Raw genomic sequence first — 21,937 nt, forward strand, 5'->3', positions numbered from 1 at the left:
TTGAAATGTACAAATGCCTATATAAAACGAGTTAATTTTCGAGTTTGCAATGATTGCGATTTTCCACTCTTTCTCGCCGAATAGCATCAACATCAAACGTACATAGTGGGGATGTTTTCCACTGCCGACGCCGATCCACGAACACAAATTTTGATAGGCCACCTTTACATGAGCATAGCTTTCGAACGCGAGCTTATATAAGGGCGTGCGTGCGGGGCATCGATGGAAAGCTCTCGCCAAGTACTATCCGACGGTGGGGTATTGCACCTCCTCCCGCCCTCCCTGTTCCATACTGCAGGAAGGAAAAACGTCAAATTGCTTTCGAACGGAAGCTAATACAAAGCTATATCAGGCAGCGACAGACGCGTCGGTACAAGTTGTGCAACTTTTGTCTCACAAGCGTGTCCTCCTAGGAACCACTCAGGTCAACTCTTCCAGTCAAAAAACGTGATTTTGTGTGAAATTTTCACCGTTTTACACACAGGTGTGGGAATGTTTTTCCCCCCTTCCCGGATCCATTGCTATCCCTCGTTGGATAGGGCGCGGCTAGTAGACCAAATTTGGTACGACCATTTGCGTAGGTACGACCAACACTCGTTACTCAAAATCGGAGTCAAAGTCCTTCTGCAGAACGCGCCACGGGCTGTCATTTGAAAACGGCCTCCGGAAAATTAACCGAATTTTTGTGATTCGGTTTCACATGTGATTCGTGATGGAAAAAGCCATCGAACACTTCAATTTACATCGAGATTTGGATGCGTGTAGCGAAAGAGAACGTTTCTCCTTCGACGCTTAGATAATCGAGATAATTCATTTGCTGCTACTCGCCATTTGTCTGAAGCATTCTTACCCCGGTTTAGTAGCGATGTCCAAATCTGCAACCGAATGTAGAGGAAAGAACTTCATTCCGGAATCAATGGCCTACAAAAATGGACAACTAAAACGAAATATCAGGGAAATGTAAAATTGTTCACACCAAACAACCTTAAAGCTTGGGTAGTTCCAAACATATTTTATCGAATAGAAATAATGTCTCCGAAAGTCTCTGGCTCCTCTTTACCGTACTGCTCTGAGGCATTCTATCGGGGCCTTTATAGTCCAGTCCTATTCCATCACTGTTCTGCAAAAGCGGGCAGCTTTCTTTCTCACATATCATCACAGATTGGATTACAGAAGCCTTCATTGAAAGTGCCAAACAGGCATTCACGGAACTGACGGAAGGAAGAACGGTTGCCACAAACTGCAGAACAATCACGAAATGGAGAAAGGTTATGGGTCCAAAACAGCCCCAGAGTTGATTGGGAAATGCAAAACAGAACCGATAAATGATGCTAAATTCAGATGGTTCGTGTTCGAAGAGGCGAATGACCTGCGATTCGTGCGCGATCGGGTTTCTCGCCATCGCAAATTGAAACTCCCTACCTTCGTTGGATCGAACACGGATCATGCGCTAAGAGAATGATGCGAAGCGCATGTCTCCCATGGAACGTGTTGAGACTGTAACGCAGATGAAGCTGTGCCGCAAACCACGTAACAAAGCCTTGTCGATCGAGATTCTCCTGTGTCGTGTACCGGGTTGTGCAAGCGTTGAACAAGCGAGTGCGAGACACGCACGCAATTTCTGGATGAAGGATCATCATTGACGCTGAAGTTATCCTAGCAGCGAGTATCAGATTGAAGGGCCAGCCGGGCCCCCACTTGAGTTGCAGTGGACGGCCAACGTGAAACGCAAGGAGACGTTTCAGCTTCACGTTTGACCTGGAGCCTGGAGATTGCTGCACGCGGGGGAGAGCGGTCGTTCACGGCGACGGTTTCAACAGCTAAGTTTGCCACAACAAAATATTCATTATCCCACACTGACAAGTTCGAATGATTACTTACAGGATCGGCCAGCGGAACATCAGGAGGATGATACACCGAGAACCAGGCTTGGAAAATCCCAATCGGCTTGGAGAATGTGCTCCTACTACTTCCACCGCTGGAGCCTCAATCTGGGTGACCGATTGCAGTGAGGACGATGTTGGGATGGGCTGTTTACGGGACACAAAAGGGAAACACCACCAGGCGAGTGACGATACCGGGTGGTGAGATAGTATGCACCACCAAACACACAAGCAGCGGGAAAGGCAGCGTCGACGTACCAGGACCAGGGCATCCTGCAGCAGCACAGCGGTGTCTATGAGCAGCTGTTATGACGGCCGAATGCCAGCGGTAGCAGCCAACCTTACGACAATTCCAGCGGCAGCAGCAGTACGTACGATCCACATTAGCCATCGCGCAAATATCCGGCATAAACTCGATCACATCGGCTGCTGCACAAATACTCTACCGCTACGACCGCAGACGGAAAGCGAAACACGAAAAAAGTTATGCGACTAGGAAGAGCAAACCAGAAATATATATATATATATATACAGGCGGTCCCCGAGATACACGGTACCTCTTACACGCGGATTCGGAGATACGCGGTTTTCTAAATATGACAATTCTTTGAGCAAATTGTACTGATTTGACACATCAATTTTAAATTGCCAAATAATTTCCGTTTTGATCGAATGTTAAAAACTATTTCAATTGGTTTAAAACTGTTATATTCTGTAAGAATCACATCAACTAATTCATAAAGTAACTATAACCTCCCCTTACTTGCAAAATTACACGAAAATTTGTGATATTTTAGCTGGAAACCACGAGATTCGACTTACGCGGAAATTCGAGATACGCGGTATTTTGTGGCCGTTTTCGGTCCCCATTAACCGTGTATCTCGGGGACCGCCTGTATATATATATATATATATATATATATATATATATATATATATATATATATATATATATATATATATATATATATATATATATATATATATATATATATATATATATATATATATATATATATATATATATATAAATCTCGTGTCACGGTGTTTGTTGCGAGCAAACTCCGAAACGGCTGGATCATTTTCAACGAAACTTTGCACACACCTTATGGTGGTATGAGAATAGGTTTTAAGACCTAAAAATCGTTCAGATGTTACACTAAATTTAATTTAAAAATGATTTTCTAACTCCCATACAAAGAGCAGGATTGTTGTTGTGTTGTATACGGCATATTGACACTTGGCGTGAGGAGCCTGGCGGTTTACGATCGATCATCGAATTCTGAGGGGTTACGGGCACGATATAACTATCCCAAGTAACATATCAATAATAAAATATTTATTTTTTTTTTTGAATAGCTAAGTTTGTCGGGTCAGCTAGTTTAAAATAATGTTCGATAATGTAATATTTATATTCCAAAAGCCGTACACAATAAAAATATTCAAGATTGGGTAATTATGAAATCTTTGGAAATGTGTGTATAACGGTTATCACTCAGAAATATAAAAAAAATATATCCATTTCTTGTCAATGACAACTTTTAACTCTCAAAATCAAATTCGTCGTATCTGCGAATCGTCGTAACTCGAGGGGATTGTAACTCGGTGCACGCCTGTACTCCATGTGCTTTGGCGTATCCATCTGTAAACTTAACCTACTCCTCGCTTTCTGGTTTGCTCTTCCTAGTCGCATAACTTTTTTCGTGTTTCGCTTTCCGTCTGCGGTCGTAGCGGTAGAGTATTTGTGCAGCAGCCGATGTGATCGAGTTTATGCCGGATATTTGCGCGATGGCTAATGTGGATCGTACGTACTGCTGCTGCCGCTGGAATTGTCGTAAGGTTGGCTGCTACCGCTGGCATTCGGCCGTCATAACAGCTGCTCATAGACACCGCTGTGCTGCTGCAGGATGCCCTGGTCCTGGTACGTCGACGCTGCCTTTCCCGCTGCTTGTGTGTTTGGTGGTGCATACTATCTCACCACCCGGTATCGTCACTCGCCTGGTGGTGTTTCCCTTTTGTGTCCCGTAAACAGCCCATCCCAACATCGTCCTCACTGCAATCGGTCACCCAGATTGAGGCTCCAGCGGTGGAAGTAGTAGGAGCACATTCTCCAAGCCGATTGGGATTTTCCTAGCCTGGTTCTCGGTGTATCATCCTCCTGATGTTCCGCTGGCCGATCCTGTAAGTAATCATTCGAACTTGTCAGTGTGGGATAATGAATATTTTGTTGTGGCAAACTTAGCTGTTGAAACCGTCGCCGTGAACGACCGCTCTCCCCCGCGTGCAGCAATCTCCAGGCTCCAGGTCAAACGTGAAGCTGAAACGTCTCCTTGCGTTTCACGTTGGCCGTCCACTGCAACTCAAGTGGGGGCCCGGCTGGCCCTTCAATCTGATACTCGCTGCTAGGATAACTTCAGCGTCAATGATGATCCTTCATCCAGAAATTGCGTGCGTGTCTCGCACTCGCTTGTTCAACGCTTGCACAACCCGGTACACGACACAGGAGAATCTCGATCGACAAGGCTTTGTTACGTGGTTTGCGGCACAGCTTCATCTGCGTTACAGTCTCAACACGTTCCATGGGAGACATGCGCTTCGCATCATTCTCTTAGCGCATGATCCGTGTTCGATCCAACGAAGGTAGGGAGTTTCAATTTGCGATGGCGAGAAACCCGATCGCGCACGAATCGCAGGTCATTCGCCTCTTCGAACACGAACCATCTGAATTTAGCATCATTTATCGGTTCTGTTTTGCATTTCCCAATCAACTCTGGGGCTGTTTTGGACCCATAACCTTTCTCCATTTCGTGATTGTTCTGCAGTTTGTGGCAACCGTTCTTCCTTCCGTCAGTTCCGTGAATGCCTGTTTGGCACTTTCAATGAAGGCTTCTGTAATCCAATCTGTGATGATATGTGAGAAAGAAAGCTGCCCGCTTTTGCAGAACAGTGATGGAATAGGACTGGACTATAAAGGCCCCGATAGAATGCCTCAGAGCAGTACGGTAAAGAGGAGCCAGAGACTTTCGGAGACATTATTTCTATTCGATAAAATATTTTTGGAACAACCCAAGCTTTAAGGTTGTTTGGTGTGAACAATTTTACATTTCCCTGATATTTCGTTTTAGTGGTCCATTTTTGTAGGCCATTGATTCCGGAATGAAGTTCTTTCCTCTACATTCGGTTGCAGATTTGGACATCGCTACTAAACCGGGGTAAGAATGCTTCAGACAAATGGCGAGTAGCAGCAAATGAATTATCTCGATTATCTAAGCGTCGAAGGAGAAACGTTCTCTTTCGCTACACGCATCCAAATCTCGATGTAAATTGAAGTGTTCGATGGCTTTTTCCATCACGAATCACATGTGAAACCGAATCACAAAAATTCGGTTCATTTTCCGGAGGCCGTTTTCAAATGACAGCCCGTGGCGCGTTCTGCAGAAGGACTTTGACTCCGATTTTGAGTAACGAGTGTTGGTCGTACCTACGCAAATGGTCGTACCAAATTTGGTCTACTAGCCGCGCCCTATCCAACGAGGGATAGCAATGGATCCGGGAAGGGGGGAAAAACATTCCCACACCTGTGTGTAAAACGGTGAAAATTTCACACAAAATCACGTTTTTTGACTGGAAGAGTTGACCTGAGTGGTTCCTAGGAGGACACGCTTGTGAGACAAAAGTTGCACAACTTGTACCGACGCGTCTGTCGCTGCCTGATATAGCTTTGTATTAGCTTCCGTTCGAAATCAATTTGACGTTTTTCCTTCCTGCAGTATGGAACAGGGAGGGCGGGAGGAGGTGCAATACCCCACCGTCGGATAGTACTTGGCGAGAGCTTTCCATCGATGCCCCGCACGCACGCCCTTATATAAGCTCGCGTTCGAAAGCTATGCTCATGTACAGGTGGCCTATCAAAATTTGTGCGTGGATCGGCGTCGGCAGTGGAAAACATCCCCACAATGTACGTTTGAAGTTGATGCTGTCCGGCGAGAAAGAGTGGAAAATCGCAATCATTGCAAACTCGAAAATTAACTCGTTTTATATAGGCATTTGTACATTTCAATTTATTCCAATGCTATACGTGTATTTTTACATGGCCTCAATCTTACACTAAAATACAATAAATACATATTTATTTCCCTTCAACCCCCATAGCATCAAATGTACGTGTAGCTTCGTTGAGCAAACGCTTGGTGTCCCACTGACCGTCCTCTTTGGTTAGGCCGCTGGTGAGTCTGACAACACCAGAGGCCAACATCCAGTGGCGCCACGAGGAGGCAGAGGATCGGATTTGGCCACCGTCCCAGCATCGGGCTGTTCCTTCACGGCGCCTTATACTGGGGTGACTTACACGTCACTTTACGAAAGCTGGAACGAAGAGAGAGAGAGAGAGAGAAGAAAAGAAATTAGGTGCTGGTTTAGCAGCCAAACCGGTTCCAATCGAAATGCAAATCGTGCTGCATGGAATGTTGGCGCAGCAGATTCCGGAACATCCGCTTCAGCTCGGTATAGTCCGGCGCGTCACAGAATTCCATCTGCAACGCGTACTCGGTCAACCGCTGAAACTCAGCCGGCAGTCCTCTACACAGCTCGCTGGGCGTAATGCACAACTTCAGAAGCAGTGCCTCGTCCGGATCAAATCGCTCCTCGGTACCATACCACGGTAGGCCACCGCGGAGCAAAAACACCAGCATGTAGGCGAGTGACAAAATGTCATCTCGCCTGCTCGGTGTATACTCCAGATGAGCGAACACTGGTGCAAACTCGATCGTTCCGGCGAACGGGAAAAACGCATCCTGCGCTATGTGTTCCCCCGTGCGTGGGTGCCGATACGGCTCGGCAAGACCGAAGTCGATCAAGTGCAGCGTCTTGCGGGTCGTTCCGCGACCCAGCAGGACATTGTCCGGCTTCAGGTCGCGGTGAACGTACCCCAGCTCGTGGAATGTTTCCAGCCTGTCGAGCAGTTGCAGCGCTAGCTGCGAAACCGTCTTCAGACCGAAGCGTCCTCCGCACAAGTTCAGTAAGTCCTGCAGTGATGGCCCCAGGCGCTCCAAAACCAGCACGTCGCGTTTGCGATACGTACCGGCGTCGATGAGTCTGGGCCATCCACGGGCCTTCGGCAGCCGCGCATAGATCCGGCGCTCCGTGGCGAGCAGGAGCCGGTCCACCTCTTTGCTGGCCATTTTCATCACCACCAGCTGCTTGGAGCGGGCATGGCTGCCCACCAACACCGTGCCGCAGCCACCAGCATCGAATTCGCCTTCAATCCGATAGGTGGAGAGATTCACCACCATCAAGGACTCCGGCGAACTAGAATTGGGCGCACGTCCTTCTCTAATCGACATGTTCGATTCTCTATATATATATATATATATATATATATATATATATATATATATATATATATATATATATATATATATATATAGATATAGATAAAATACACCATATCATAGATTGCAACTCTCCAATTTCGGTTGTAAACTTTATATTCATAGATATTCGACATATGACTTTTTCGACTTACGCCTTGCTTTGGGACATTTGTTCGGTCCCAAATACAGCCGTTTCTCGGGGGACACTTGTAATAGAAAAGTGTAAAGAGAAAAAATAGGATATATGCTTACGAATAAAAATGTTAATAGCTACAAATCGATCGATGCGTTCTTTTCTTTGTGTTACAGACAGCGTGTACTACGCCTGTACTAAGCGTTCCAAAAACCCTTTTCGCGTGCGCAACAAGCTCGGATAACACAATAAGAATTATTAAGCAAAAGTGTTTTACAACAGCTCAGCACATTTGTCTCCAAATTAAGCTGAAATGAAATAGTTTTCTATGAAACAATATAATGGAATGTATTAAATGTGCCTAATGTATTTCTGTATTTTGAGTCCGACATAAAATGGGTACACACGCTTTTTTTTTAACAGCGGATTCTTTATTATATTACATGTATATATATATATAAAAAAAAACCCTCTCCCGTCCCCTACAAACTGTCCCGCGAGGGCTTTTTTGTGAGGGGTTTGTGGTCCATGGACCTTACACATTTGTGCAATACGCACTTATTCTCCCTGTATTTCCCCCTTTATCTTTTTATCTCCCATTTTATCCCATCTCAGTGTAAAATAGCCCCCATTATGCCACTATAGATGCTTCGCCGTTGCAGTTTGCTAGCGGGAAGCGACATCTGCCTCGATCGCTGCTGCCATTTCTGCAGCACTGAGCCCACCAGCTGACATTACACCAGATAGTCCGTCTATAGTAGGTGCGAGGAATCTGCCATTACCGTCATCGCCTTGGCTGCTCTCGCTGCTGTCATCCGTTGTGGATTGCCGCTCCGGATCTCCATAAAGGCGCTGCAGGTCCCTTCCTGTTTGTTGTCGCCGCCTCTGTGTATACCTCGCCGAACTCGGCCTGTTTGTCTCACGGCGAGCTGCCGTCGTTGGTGACGCTGGTGGAGCTAGACGAAGCCCGGTGCTCTGTTCTTCCCTGCGTTGCGCTCTAGCCGCTCTCCGTGCAGCGTTGCGTCGTTCGTTTCGTGCTGCTGCTACTGCCGTACGACGCGCCTCCATGTTCACGATTTCTTCGTCGTGTTCGACTATCACCTGTTCTGCTCGGTTAGCCCTTTCCTCGTCCCAGCACCGCTGAAGCTCAGCCGTTATACGACGAGCGGCTTCGCATACGCGGCTCCAGCTGTCCGCATCCCGCAGCAAGTACTCCTGCAACGTGTCAGGTGTTACTGGGTCCGGCCCTCCCTCGCCGAGCAGTTCTTGACGGACTGATGCAAATCGAGGACATTCGAAGATGACGTGCCCGGCATCCTCTGGGACGCCAACGCACCACTGGCAGTCCGGGGACGACGTGAAGCCCTTGATGCACAAATACCTCCGGAAAAAACCATGTCCCGAGAGCACTTGGGCCAGATGGAACGACACGTCTCCATGTTTCCGTGATTGCCAGGCGTCAATGTTGGGTAACACACGATGGGCCCATCGCGTGTATCGACTGGCTCCGACGCTGGCGGCGTCATCGTCCCATTCTTGTTGCCAGTTGCTGATGGTCTGCTGACGCTCCGTCCTTCGAATCTCGTCCCGTGTTTCCGTTCGTTCAGGTGCATGTATGCGGTTATACACGCGGGCATCTTCTTTTACCAGGCATATCGGTGTCAGACCGGCGAGCAGGGTGGCCGTCTCGTACCTTACAGAACGGAATGCTCGTGCCACCCTGATTGCTGTCTTCTGTTGGACACGTTGCAGCAGCCGACGACACTCCCTGGTCTCGAGCGCCTCCGACCATATGGGAGCCGCGTACCTCAGTATCGACTCTACCACATGCGCTAACAACCTTGACTTGGCCGTCCTTGGACCGCTGTGGTTCCGCATCAGTCGCGAGACAGCGACCGCAACACGAGTCGCTTTCTCGGTCACCTTCCGAACGTGTGGCAGCCAGGAGAGGTGATCGTGCAGCATCACGCCGAGGTACTTAATGGAGCGCGACGATCGTACCTCTACATCTCCAATGCGGATGACCACTTTTCGCGGGCGCTTCACACTGGCAATTAGCACGGTTTCCGTTTTCGCCGGAGCAAGTTCCAGACAATGCTGCGCCATCCACTGCTGTACTTGTGCAACCGCCTCCTCCGCTGCTGCCTGCACCGCTTCCGTTGACGTACCCGGGACCAACAGTACCAAGTCATCGGCGTATCCGACGATTTCTGTCCCGGATGGAAACTGCATGTCTAGTACGCCGTCATACATTATATTCCACAACGTGGGGCCCAATATGGACCCCTGTGGAACTCCGGCGGTGACGGGCCGTTCGACGGTGCCCTCGCTGGTTTCGAAAAGTAACTGGCGATCTTCGAAGTAACTCCTTATGATGCGCTGTAAGACCATAGGAACTTCTTTGGTCCGCAATGCTTCGGCGATGGACTGCCAGCTGGCCGTATTAAAGGCATTGCGGACGTCCAGCGCGACCACTAATAGGAAGCGTTTATCCCTCCGATTCGTGCGGCGGAACGACATCGCTCTTTTTCCTGCGTCGACCACTTGTTGAATCGCGGTAATAGTTGAGCGCCCTTTCCTGAAGCCGAACTGGCAGTCGGAAAGCTTCGGCTCAGCAGGATCTTCCAGGTGTTCGTTCAGCCGGTTTAAGATAAGGCGCTCGAGTACCTTCCCCAGTGCATCAAGCATGCACAGGGGGCGATACGAACCACTCTCTCCTGGAGGTTTCCCTGGCTTCGGAAGAAGTACCAAGCGTTGCCGCTTCCATTGCCCCGGAAAAACGGCGCGGTTGAGACAGTCCTGATACAATGCTCTGAAGACCTCCGGGAACTCCATGATGGCAGTCTTCACGGCGGCATTAGGTATACCGTCCAGCCCTGGAGCTTTGCGGTTACTCATTCGACTGGCTATGAGTTTTAGTTCGATCTCATTTACCGGAGTCACAGGACTGGTCGATGACGTGTCTGTCTCTGCTGGATCAGTGGTCTCGGGCCACTCAAAGGATGGGCGTATCGGGAAAAGGTCGGACACTATAAGCTCCAGTCTATCTCGTTCCGTCTCTGGTGGCGTTCGATTGCCACGGAGGTGAGACATAACGACCTGAAAACCAGTGCCGAATTCGTTCTCCTCCGCAATATTTATTAGCTCCTGGAACTGTGTTCTTTTGCTGTCTCTAATTGCTCGGCTTAGCTCACTCCTAGCTGTCCTGTAGTCCGCCGATGCGAAGCTCCTTTCCTCCAGATCCATCGTTCTCTGCACGCGATCTCTCGCTGCTTCGCAGTCCTTGCGAAGTTGCGCCAACTCCGGTGTCCACCAATACATATCGGCATGCGGCTCTCGGTGGAGTTTAGATGCGCGCTGCATTGTTTGATCGCACGCTTTCAGCATGATTGCGACCATGGTCTCATGCGTAACCGCACGCTGCTCGAATCGTAGTGAGCGAAGTGTCTCTATGAACGCTTCAGCGGAAAATTGTGTTGTTTTCCACCTCCTGCCGGCGTGCTGTAGGCGATTTCGAGATGGTGGAATATCATTGCTCTGTTGTGAAGGCTGATGGTTTGGTGGCAATCCTGTTTGCTGTGGCTGTGTTCGCTGTCCGGATGATGCTGATGCTGTTAACCTAACAGAATAAGACACATATCGGTGGTCTGATGCCGTATATAGAGGGCTCACTGACCATGTATCATCGTGGGTGATGAACGAGCTCGCGAAGGTGACGTCGATGACACTTGATCTGATCTCATCATAGCTCCGAAATGTAGGGGTGACACCGCGATTTAGCACTTGGAGAACCAACTGCTCGATGGTGTTGAGAAGCAGTTTTCCTCTCTCATTGGATCTAGTGCTTCCCCACTCCTCGTGCTATGCGTTGAAATCGCCGGCGATTATGACTTTTGCGTGGGAACAGGCTTCAAGCACTCATACTCATTGACGTTGAGGCGAGGAGGAGCATAGCAGCTGATGAAAGTAATGCCTCCAACCTCCGCTGCCACCAGGCCCGAAACATCACTAGTCCATACCCGTTGTATTGGAAATGGGTACACACGCTATGTTATCTCAGCGGATATTTTCTATCGCAATGAACACGGTAAATTTCCTGTACGCACAACCTTTATTGTTACGACTTAACTCCTTCGCGTAGTTCATCTGACTGACCCGAGATAATCGATGAACTGCGTATCCTTCCTCCCAAACAGTTCGGGTTTCGTCCGGGTCACTCGTCTACACATCAACTAGTCCGATTGCGCAACACTATCGAGCACAACAAACAACATGCAAAATTCAACCTTCATCATTAATGTGATTCGGAGTTATCTGTGCCAGATATCCTTTCGAGTCTCGTTAGGTAAGCAGTCCTCTGGAAACACCATCATTCCGGCTGGAGTTCCTCAAGGAAGTATTCTGGCGCCCACACTCTTCATGATATACCTATCAGACCTACCACCTCTTCCTCAAGGTTGTAAACTATTTCTCTTCGCCGACGACATGGCCATAGCAGTTAAGGGAAGAACTGTAAACGAACTCAAAAACAGGACCCAGAAATGTGATATGAATGATGAACACAGTTTGGACACTATCCTAAAGTCATTAGATCGGATAGTGGTAGTGAGTACAGGAGCAATTCTTTAAAGGAATTTTTTGTAGATCACAGCATCGTGCATCAACAAACTGCCCTATATTCTCCACAACAAAACGGCGGTGCTGAACGTAAGAACCGGTACCTCGTTGAGATGATGAGATACATGTTGACAGAATCGAACATGAACAAGGTGTTGTGGGGTGAAGCGATCACTACTGCCAATTATTTACAAAATCGCTTGCCATCCTCCTTACTGTAATCGACACCTTACGAAATGTGGTACGGAAAGAATCCTTCGTATGAACATCTTCGAGTATTTGGTTCAGAAGTTTTCGTACACATTCCTAAAGAAAAACGGCGTAAGTTGGATAAAAATGCTGAAAAGTTGGTGTTCGTCGGATACGCGGAAAATCAGAAGGCCTATCCATTCGTAGACCTGGAGACGAAAACAATCATCATTAGTCGTGACGCAAATTTTTAGAACAATGCGTGGTTGAGAAAATTGGAACAAAACCGAAACCAACGACATCAGGAGGAGTAGCGGTACTGCCACTTGGACCAACTCCTTCATTATGTCGCGCAGAAGAAACTACCACGAGAGAAAACATCGTTCAAATGGAGGCTTCTGCTGAATCCTCCTGCATTAGGGAATCGAACATGAACGATACCGTAGAGGAACTTGATGTTACACCATACAACAGTGCATCTGATGGCGAACTATCAGATGAACCAGGGGCTATTGAAATGCATCAAAGTGTACGAAGATCTATGCGAACTACAAAAGGCATCGCACCTGTTCGATTCAGGGAGGAAAGTTATATGGCGGAATCTTCTGCACAAAATGAAGAACCCAGAAATTTGAAAGAAGTTTTCGTCTGTGAAGCGCGCGAAAAATTGGATATCGGCAATGGAAAATGAGCTGAAATCACACGAAGAAAACGGAACATGTGATGCATTGGTAGAGCTACCTGCTGGCAGAAAGGTTGTTGGTTGCCGCTGGATTTTTAAGTTGAAGAGAAATGCAGCTGGACAAGTAATCAAACACAAAGCTCGTCTAGTGGCGCAAGGCTATTCCCAGCAATTTGGCGAAGACTATGATCAAGTATTTGCTCTGGTCACAAGCCATTCAACATTTCGTTTGATGCTCGCTATAACTTCTAAAACACAGATGAAATTATGGCATTTAGATATTAAAACGGCCTATATATGGTGATCTAGATCAGGAGCTTTTTATGCAACAACCTGAATACGAGATAAAAGGCAAAAAGCATTTGGTTTGTCGATTGCAAAAGAGTATTTATGGTCTGAAACAATCAGCTCGATGTTGGAACCAGAAACAGCACGGTGTTCTGATAGAGATTGACTTGCAACAAAGTGCTGCTGATCAGTGTCTGTACATTAAAACTGAAGATGGAAAAAGAGTCTACATTTTAGTGTACATGGATGATATGATAGTCGGTTGTGTGGACGAGACTCTCATTGATTGTGTGTATCACGCTTTAACCGAACATTTCGAAATGACGGACCAGGGACCAGTTAGTTACTTTTTGGGAATGGAGGTTAATTGTGGAAAAGGTAACTAGGGCGTTAGCCTCGAAGGTTACATTGAAAAATTGATTCGTAAGTTCGGATTGAGCTAATTAAAAACTGCGAAAAATCCGATGGATGAAGGATTTTTTAAGCAGCAAGCAGCAAGCTCTATTTTGAAAGATACTACTCAATTTAGAAGTCTTGTTGGTGCTCTTCTATACATATCGGTGTGTATGCGACCAGCTATTGCTGTAAGTACGGGAATACTTGGTCGTAATGTTAGTAATCCTTCTGAAGCATGCTGGGTTGCGGCTAAGCGTGTTGCATTTTTCTTAGCATTTTTCTTAGCTTATTTTGCATTTTTCTTAGTTATTTCTTATGTAAGGGGTATGAAACTTACATGGTGTGAATAGAACACTCTGATGAATACATTTTGAGTGAAATAGTAGTGAAATAATGCTTAAATAGAGGGTACCCATATTACCCCACATGCCCATTTTGTCACGCTTTCCCCTAAGCAATGGCGGATTAACACGAGTGAAGGCCCTAAGCGGTTATGCGAATGTAGGCCTTTCTCGGTGTTTTGGCTTCAAACGAAAGGTATTCCATTGACATTTCATTATGTTGTTGTAGAGATGAATGTAACGACTTATCCGACGATGCCTATCATTAGATTTCACATAACCGATGTATCATCTTGTTAAGGTTCTAGTTGTATGCAATCTGTAAAGGTCTTTTAGTAGTTTTCTCGATTGTTTTTTAATGTTTGTTGAATTATTTTCAAATATTTTACTTTAGGTAAAAATTTAGGGCAGTTATAATGCTGTACCATTTTAACACTTCCCGACGGTAATGCTGGTCAGTGCTTTACTCAGCCACGAATTCTTGATAGTAGACAAAGTTCATTTATTAAGGAGTATTATTTTTTTAAATTTATTTATTTAAAGAACATTCCGATATGGTATGTCTATTAATATACGATTATGGTCTGTTAATCCGATATGGCCTGTAATCGATACAGGCACTATTATTTAGAAATGTTTGATTTTGTTATGTCATTGGTTATGAAAGCCCGCAAAATTGTATAGTATGCTCCAATACCTTCAAATTACCAAGGATAAGTTTCATGTAGCACAATTGGTGACCATATTAAAAATAAAAAAAGGTGGCTGAATTCTGCCTGAACAGGATTCATGCTCTTTATTGAGAATAATAGAAACATCTTTATGTTGAGATGAACATTCAGCCAAATTATATTTAGTTTTAATGGTGCAAAATTGCAAAACTGATCCCCTGAAATATTATACAGAGTTTGATTATGTTTCTTATAATCTAATGAGTAAACAAAGCATGGTAATATAATCATATGTGTAATATTATTCGTCGATTTACAATAAGAGTGGTGTCTAACAGCGATTTATCGCAAACGTTATTTCCTGAAACAAAAACACAACGTAAGGTTCAATGATTTAGCAGCATCCATATTGTAACAGTTCACTTACATGTTCCGCTTCCAGTTGTGTTTCAGAATCTGAGAGACAGCAAACTACTGATCTGTTCTTGCAGTAGAATATTGGCAAATTATTTTCCATCCGTTGGCGCACATTAGGACAGCTCGTTTGGTTCACGCATGTACCTCTCCTTCCATTTGCATACGAACATACATGTGATAGATTCAAGAAAGGATCGATGTACTCGCGTGACTTGCTTAATGGTGAATTTATCACCGACTTGATCCAGAGATTATGCTCATAAATGTAAAGACCGATTGCTTGTTCTCCAAAGCCACAGTGTCTCCCATCCATGTACAACCCTACCAAGTATTTTGTACTATACCGCTCCCAAAACACAGGTGAACCTGGGTGTGCCTCGCAGCTTCCCGGAACAAGTGAATACTCGCTTTGAAGACACATATGCTCCGGCTGCAATCCTTCTAGGAGTAGAAAACGGTGGTCGTCGGAAAGGACGCATCCGTCACTGAACTTGAGTGAAAGTCCATTGACGGAGAAGTAGTGCTTATCTGGAGAGAAAATGCATCATTAAATAATGTATGTAGCCTTCCCATAAAACAGCTTGCCTTTTGATCCGTCAGTAGCGTACAAGGTTATTTTATTATGTTTTGAGTGAATTGCTGCTATTTGAGCGGGAGTAATAGATGCTTCCGACACAAGCTTTAATATTGCTATATTATTATATAGAGTATTGGCCGTGTAGTTAGGATGTATGATGATATGTTTTACGTTGATGGTTGATCGATCGTCCAAAACCACATAGGATGAATAAGGCCTGGAAAGAGATTACCATAACGATATTATTTGCTGAAAGCTTTTCATATAAAGTTTCAACTTATGTGCTCACATGAAATTAATCACACACAGTGCTAATGTGACCACGACATCTTTTCCGATTAATGCTCCAGTACATTTGATTGTCTGATTTGTATCTGGATTGCCGTGAATGGATACCATGTAGTCAATAGAGTTGCTCGAATCGAATAATTTAGAACCGTTAATTTGACGTCGATACTGTAAATGACGTTTGGCGCATTCTAATGGTTCAAACGATACTTCTTCACCTTCCTCGCGCATTGTTTCGGCAATCCAATTACCAAATTTGGAGAGTTTTGTGAATATATCGACTTCGTACAAATTAGCTCCTGTGGCCGTTGAAGCTATTCCAATCACAAATGGAACATTATGATCGTCATGAACCAAATCCATGTACAACGGTCCACCACTCAAATCCTGAAAAGAAACGAATAGATACAAATGCATACAGATCGCTCTTGTTATATATTGTTACTCAGGTTCAACTTTATTATTTCTACTTTAATTTGACAAGTATATTGGTTATTTTAAGTAAAGTCAACCATACCATTGCGTCCTCCATTTCGTTGACGATACACATCTGATGATCTAAAAATGATATATTATTTGCTGCAAGGATATTTGGGTCAAAGAAGGAAATGCAACTTTCAAAATCTTTTACAACAATCTCCGTTTGCTTCGTTAATGATGATATGCCTGGCAGTAATAAAAAATAATAAAAAAAAACAAGGATAGTAGATAATTAGTCAAGAAAAGATGTGTGTAAATTTTTCTTCCAAAAACATACCTTCGCGATGATTCCATCTAGCGACTATCAACTCAGCGTTGCTTTTTTCATCATTCAGCCATAAACAAGCGGGTAAAACATTGCTTTGTAAGCTACAGGGAATATTAAATAAGAGTTTGAAATGTTTAACATAACTAATATGAAAGAATTCGTAGATTAGAAAAATTTACTTGACGTTATTTTCGAGCTTTAGCAATCCAATGTCAAAATGCTTTTGTTTCCCACGGTACATAGGATGACGAATTTTCTTTGATATTGTAAAACGTTCTCTAGCGATAAGTACAAATGTAACTTTGCTGTAATTATGTAAGATAGTGAATTAATTAAATGATTACTCATTGTTGTAACAACCTATTCTATGGAGATAATACACTACGTATTTCGTTTTATGAGGTGGGCCGGTATCAGAACAAAATTTTCTGATATTAATATCCCTGGATTTACAATTCCCGGCACTTCAGTTTCTACGAAAACTAAAAACGGAATTTCTTTGTACAATATATGATCAGCGTCTTGGTATGTAGAAATGTTATGCGTAGCTTCCTGCCTTTTATATCTGTTAAGATATACGTCTTTTTTGTCTGCCAAAAAAATATTAAACATAAAGATTTGTTTCATCAATTCAAACTAATACACATAGACTAACTAATATAACAAGCCTATTTACCAACACTTTCCCCATTTTGATAAAGCGTGAACTGTGAATTCGCGGTGACTGTAACGAAAATGGAGAGATTTAAATAGAATAATCATGCTAATAATTTAGTGATTACAAACCATTACCCCAAATACCATTGACAATACATTGACTGCTGATAGGACATCTAGGAATGAAAAATTACACGCTTCGGCACAGGGTGTAAACAAAACAAACGATAGCTCAATAGTATCGCCGAACATATTAATGCCTGTGTAGTGACCGTTACGGCGTTAGACCAGTTCTAACCGTTCGATTCGCGTTAGACCAGTTCTAGCGATCTTCGCCTAGCAGGCAACAAATTATAGCATGTACGCCACCTGTCGCTGTGCACCTCAACCTTCCACTGAATCAAGTTAGGCCATGGTTGCCAACTGCGTTGGCAACCGGAGTGAGAATTAGGGAACTAAGGACATGCGGCCCTTAGCTCGATCTCTTTGCTCGCTGACCGTTATTGAGACAGGACGCAATAAATGTTAATTGATAATTCACACACAAGAGTTATACCTGCTTCCGAACAATTCAATATCTCGCTGAGAGAGTCAATTATATTCTCGAACGAATCAACTTGCTGAACATGTCAATAATAACAGGTTGTCTGATAAGTCCCCGGTCTAACAAAGAAAACACATTTTTTTTGTCAAAATTCGTTTTTATTATTCAACATAGAGCGATACAACGATTATAACGACCTTCCAATTTTTTGATACCATTTTGGTAGTACTCCTTCGGTTTCGCCTCAAAATAGGCCTCAGTTTCGGCGACCACCTCTTCATTGCAGCCAAATTTTTTTCCTGCGAGCATCCTTTTGAGGTCTGAGAACAAGAAAAAGTCGCTGGGGGCCAGATCTTTAGAATACGGTGGGTGGGGAAGCAATTCGAAGCCCAATTCATGAATTTTTGCCATCGTTCTCAATGACTTGTGGCACGGTGCGTTGTCTTGGTGGAACAACACTTTTTTCTTCTTGATATGGGGCCGTTTTGCCGCGATTTCGACCTTCAAACGCTCCAATAACGCCATATAATAGTCACTGTTGATGGTTTTTCCCTTCTCAAGATAATCGATAAAAATTATTCCATGCGCATCCCAAAAAACAGAGGCCATTACTTTGCCAGCGGACTTTTGAGTCTTTCCACGCTTCGGAGCCGGTTCATCGGTCGCTGTCCACTGAGCCGACTGTCGATTGGACTCAGGAGTGTAGTGATGGAGCCATGTTTCATCCATTGTCACATATCGACGCAAAAACTCGGGTGTATTACCTCTTTCGGGCGTCCACTGCGTTCACCGTTCTCCGTGCTCATTTCACCACGCTTGAATTTTGCATACCAATCAATTATTGTTGATTTCCCTGGGGCAGAGTCCGGAAACTCATTATCAAGCCAAGTTTTTGCTTCCACTGTATTCTTTCCCTTCAAAAAACAGTATTTTATCAAAACACGAAATTCCTTTTTTTCCATTTTTTTCACAATAACAAAAGTTGCTTGACAAAAGACGCTCTGTCTCACAAACTAATTGACATACAGACGTCAAATTTTGACACGAATCATTTGAAGGTTGGTACTATATAAAAATAATATCAATTTAATACTAGCGGCGCCATCTATGTGTCAGACCGGGGACTTATCAGCCAACCTGTTATCATCGAAACCCCTGTAATAGCGCATTGATGCGGGACACGCAACAGATAATCACGATATGCAGCAGTCTTAGCCGTTTTGAGCCTGCGCAGCGTTCGGTCACCCCAGGGAGGGTCTCGTTTAGGTCGTTTAACCGGGGTGCACTCGTTAAGGGCTTGCGACATGAACCGCTCAAAATCGTTTACGGCGAGATCAAGATTGGCGTAATTGGAACAATCGAAGACATTTGCGAACGAGGCGATCATCGGTAGAAGACTGTTAAAGTCCGTCCGCGCGTAGTGAAGGCGTGGTGATAGCGCAGCAACGGCTGAATTCTCTCGTGGTACCGGGATAGCCAACTCAAGCCTAGGATGTTAGGCGTTAATTGCTAACACCGGGATGAGGCACAGTTCTAGCGGAAGGCAAACAGAAGCAACAGCACTATTCACAAATACCAGGTTTTAAACGCGTCCGCTGGTGTTAAGATGACCATTGAGCTGGAGAAGTCAGCTATGATGCATCCCGTCCGTAAATAGAGCGGAGAGAGCCAACCGCGTAAGTGGCTCATAGTGTAGAAATGGCAAATTTGGATCATGCTGAGCAGTTGACCAAGAGAGGCTGAAAGAGTCAATTATATGCTCGAACGAATCAACAACTCGATGAACATATCAATAATATCATCGAAAACCCTGTAATGACACACACACTGGAAAAAGATTGAGATCGGACGAATTTACTCATCATCAGATACTGAAGACACGGAAACTACCAAGACCAAAACCAAAAAGACAAGCAATTAGTGGTATATAATATCCCCCTTTTGGGAGAGTCCATCGCCTTCCGCAGGCATTAAGGATGGCAAAGGAACAGCCACCATGCTAATCGATACACTGGGTACTGGTTAACGTCGCGCCTCCCTTCAAACACAGCTATAAATCATCAACAGTTGGCTTCTACCAAAACTTCTCTACGGTATCAAAATAGTATCCACAACAGAAACATTTTCAAAAACAAATAGCACCACTCTACCATACCGCCATCAGCTGCGCTACCGGGGCATTCATTACAAGCCCCATAACTTCTGTGTGAAAGTGGACTTTAACCTCTCCACCACATCAAAACCTACAAGATAGTAGCAGCTGCAATAGGAATGATCGAGAAAAACATCAAAGCATCGGCCCTTATCATCTTCTTCTTCTATTTGGAGTAACGTTCTACGCGGACATGCCGGCCTATACAAGCTTTCAAGACTCAATCCATTACCACGCAGCCGGATAGTCAATCTTCGCTACGGGGGGACGGTCCATTGTAGGCTTGAACCCGTGACGGGCATGTTATTGAATCGTTCGAGTTAACGACTGTACGACGGGACCGCCTCATGTCCTTATGCATTGGGCAAATGCCGATTTTTCCATGATGGCATAATCAACTCTTCCTTCAGTCAACAAATTCATTAAAATCGGTAGTCGTCCCTAGTGCTGGTACTTACCACAATCGGTTGAACGATAAAAAAAATACTTCGGACTCATGGACTGGCTGTGGACACACAGGAATTTAAGAAAACGACATAGCAGTTCGACTAGCGAACGCAGGACGCTAAAACCCGTCCTGCTACCATAACACTCTTCCACGCCGAGACTTCATTTGACTTCGGCCTTACTATGTTCTTTCTTGAGAACCACCAAGACCACAACAATATCCTGGACAGGCTATCCATAAAAGAGAACTATCACGTTTTTGGATGAACACACCCGGCATACCTACACTTTATAATTTCATAAATCCAGCCCTCCTCTATGACATCATCGTCTACTACATCTTAACCAAATGCAATGGTTACACTGCGGAACGTATCCTGATAGACACCAGCATCGACACTATCCAGTCACCAGAAACCTATGGCCAGCGAATGTTTATTTTTCCGGATCACTAATCTTTACGAAAGAACTATAACCAATGCTTCATATAAACCAGATAAACTTTTTTAAATATCAACTCTACCGAGAATACTCGGGAGAAGTTACATGCAAGCGGCAAAAGACTTGCAAAGAAGATTCTTGATTTTGAGGTAAGATTTTTTCTTGATGTAAAGAGGGGAATGAATAAAAAACACATTTCCACTTACCTTGCGCTGTTAAACCTAAAACGATCACGCTTATAAACACAGAAATATATGCTGACATCTTCAACCAGAGACAAAACTAAGACTGACTGATAATTCAAAGGGTACGTTACACGTTGAATGAACTGTTGCTTTCTGATTTATACTGCATCCACGCATCCGGAAATGAACTTTGACCATAATTCATGATAATGAGTGCAGTTGATATTGATTATGACTTAAGTGGAGCTTATTAAATTTGATGGCTACATTGACCGTTACATACACTGTAACTTGCTACGAAGCAGTTTTTTCTACTATGCCCTTGCTCGTGAATGTGATAAAACTCTAAACTATGTTAAAAGACATATATTTTTATTAGTTTAACTGCAATTAAAATTGCCAGTTTTGGTGAGCTTATTGTTCATTAAACTACGGAGAGTTCTACGGTTCTTAGGCATGCAGTACTAGAACGCCGTGGAAGACGTAGAATACGTGCTGTTCCTCTGTCCATGATTCGACCAGGCCCTTACTGAGATGCAGCAGCGGTGCCGTTCCTAACTAATAATGGATAACATTGTGCCGGAGATGTGTGCCAGTCGAGAAACATGGGAGGCCGTCCGCGCGGCAGCCAAGACAATTTTCACCAAACTCCAAGTAAGGTGCAATGTGGAGAGTCCACAAACTGTAAGGTGGCGTAAACGGCAAGGGGACGCAAATGGTGGTCCTTTAGACCTTCGGCAACTGCCACTTTCGCAAGGGCTACAATAAGCTGAAAAGCGACTAACAGAAGTTCTTCCATTCTTTTCTTATCCTTTCAGTTTTTTTCTTATTCTTTTCTTAGTTTATAATTCGTTATTCTTTTCTTAGTTTATATTTTCCTATTATACTCCTCCTTCGCCTTCCTTTCTC

The 21,937-nt window shown here is 44.5% G+C and overlaps 1 protein-coding gene across 1 annotated transcript; it reads right to left on the minus strand.

The window, feature by feature from the left end:
- Positions 1 to 14,646: 14,646 nt before the first annotated feature.
- LOC4577753 (uncharacterized) lies at positions 14,647 to 21,201 on the minus strand. Its single transcript, XM_001230576.2, has 10 exons — positions 21,050 to 21,201; positions 17,279 to 17,326; positions 16,988 to 17,192; positions 16,782 to 16,907; positions 16,612 to 16,703; positions 16,372 to 16,520; positions 15,856 to 16,241; positions 15,575 to 15,783; positions 15,000 to 15,517; positions 14,647 to 14,933 (listed from the first exon to the last, which is right to left on the minus strand). The coding sequence occupies exons 1-10, from the start codon at positions 21,105 to 21,107 to the stop codon at positions 14,904 to 14,906; spliced, it is 1,821 nt and encodes a 606-aa protein (XP_001230577.2). The 5' UTR covers positions 21,108 to 21,201; the 3' UTR covers positions 14,647 to 14,903.
- Positions 21,202 to 21,937: the final 736 nt, after the last annotated feature.

The sequence above is a fragment of the Anopheles gambiae genome, chromosome 3, assembly GCF_943734735.2.
Source record: "Anopheles gambiae chromosome 3, idAnoGambNW_F1_1, whole genome shotgun sequence".
NCBI classification, from domain to species: Eukaryota; Metazoa; Arthropoda; class Insecta; order Diptera; family Culicidae; genus Anopheles; species Anopheles gambiae.

Bases quoted from the DNA above. Each gene is read 5' to 3' on its own strand.
- LOC4577753 (XM_001230576.2), bottom strand. From the start codon at position 21,107: ATGTCAGCATATATTTCTGTGTTTATAAGCGTGATCGTTTTAGGTTTA. The intron at 16,521-16,611 runs GTATGTTTTTGG...TATTACTGCCAG, and splicing joins TAGATGGAATCATCGCGAAG to GCATATCATCATTAACGAAG. The intron at 14,934-14,999 runs GTAAGTGAACTG...TTTTTGTTTCAG, and splicing joins CACAACTGGAAGCGGAACAT to GAAATAACGTTTGCGATAAA.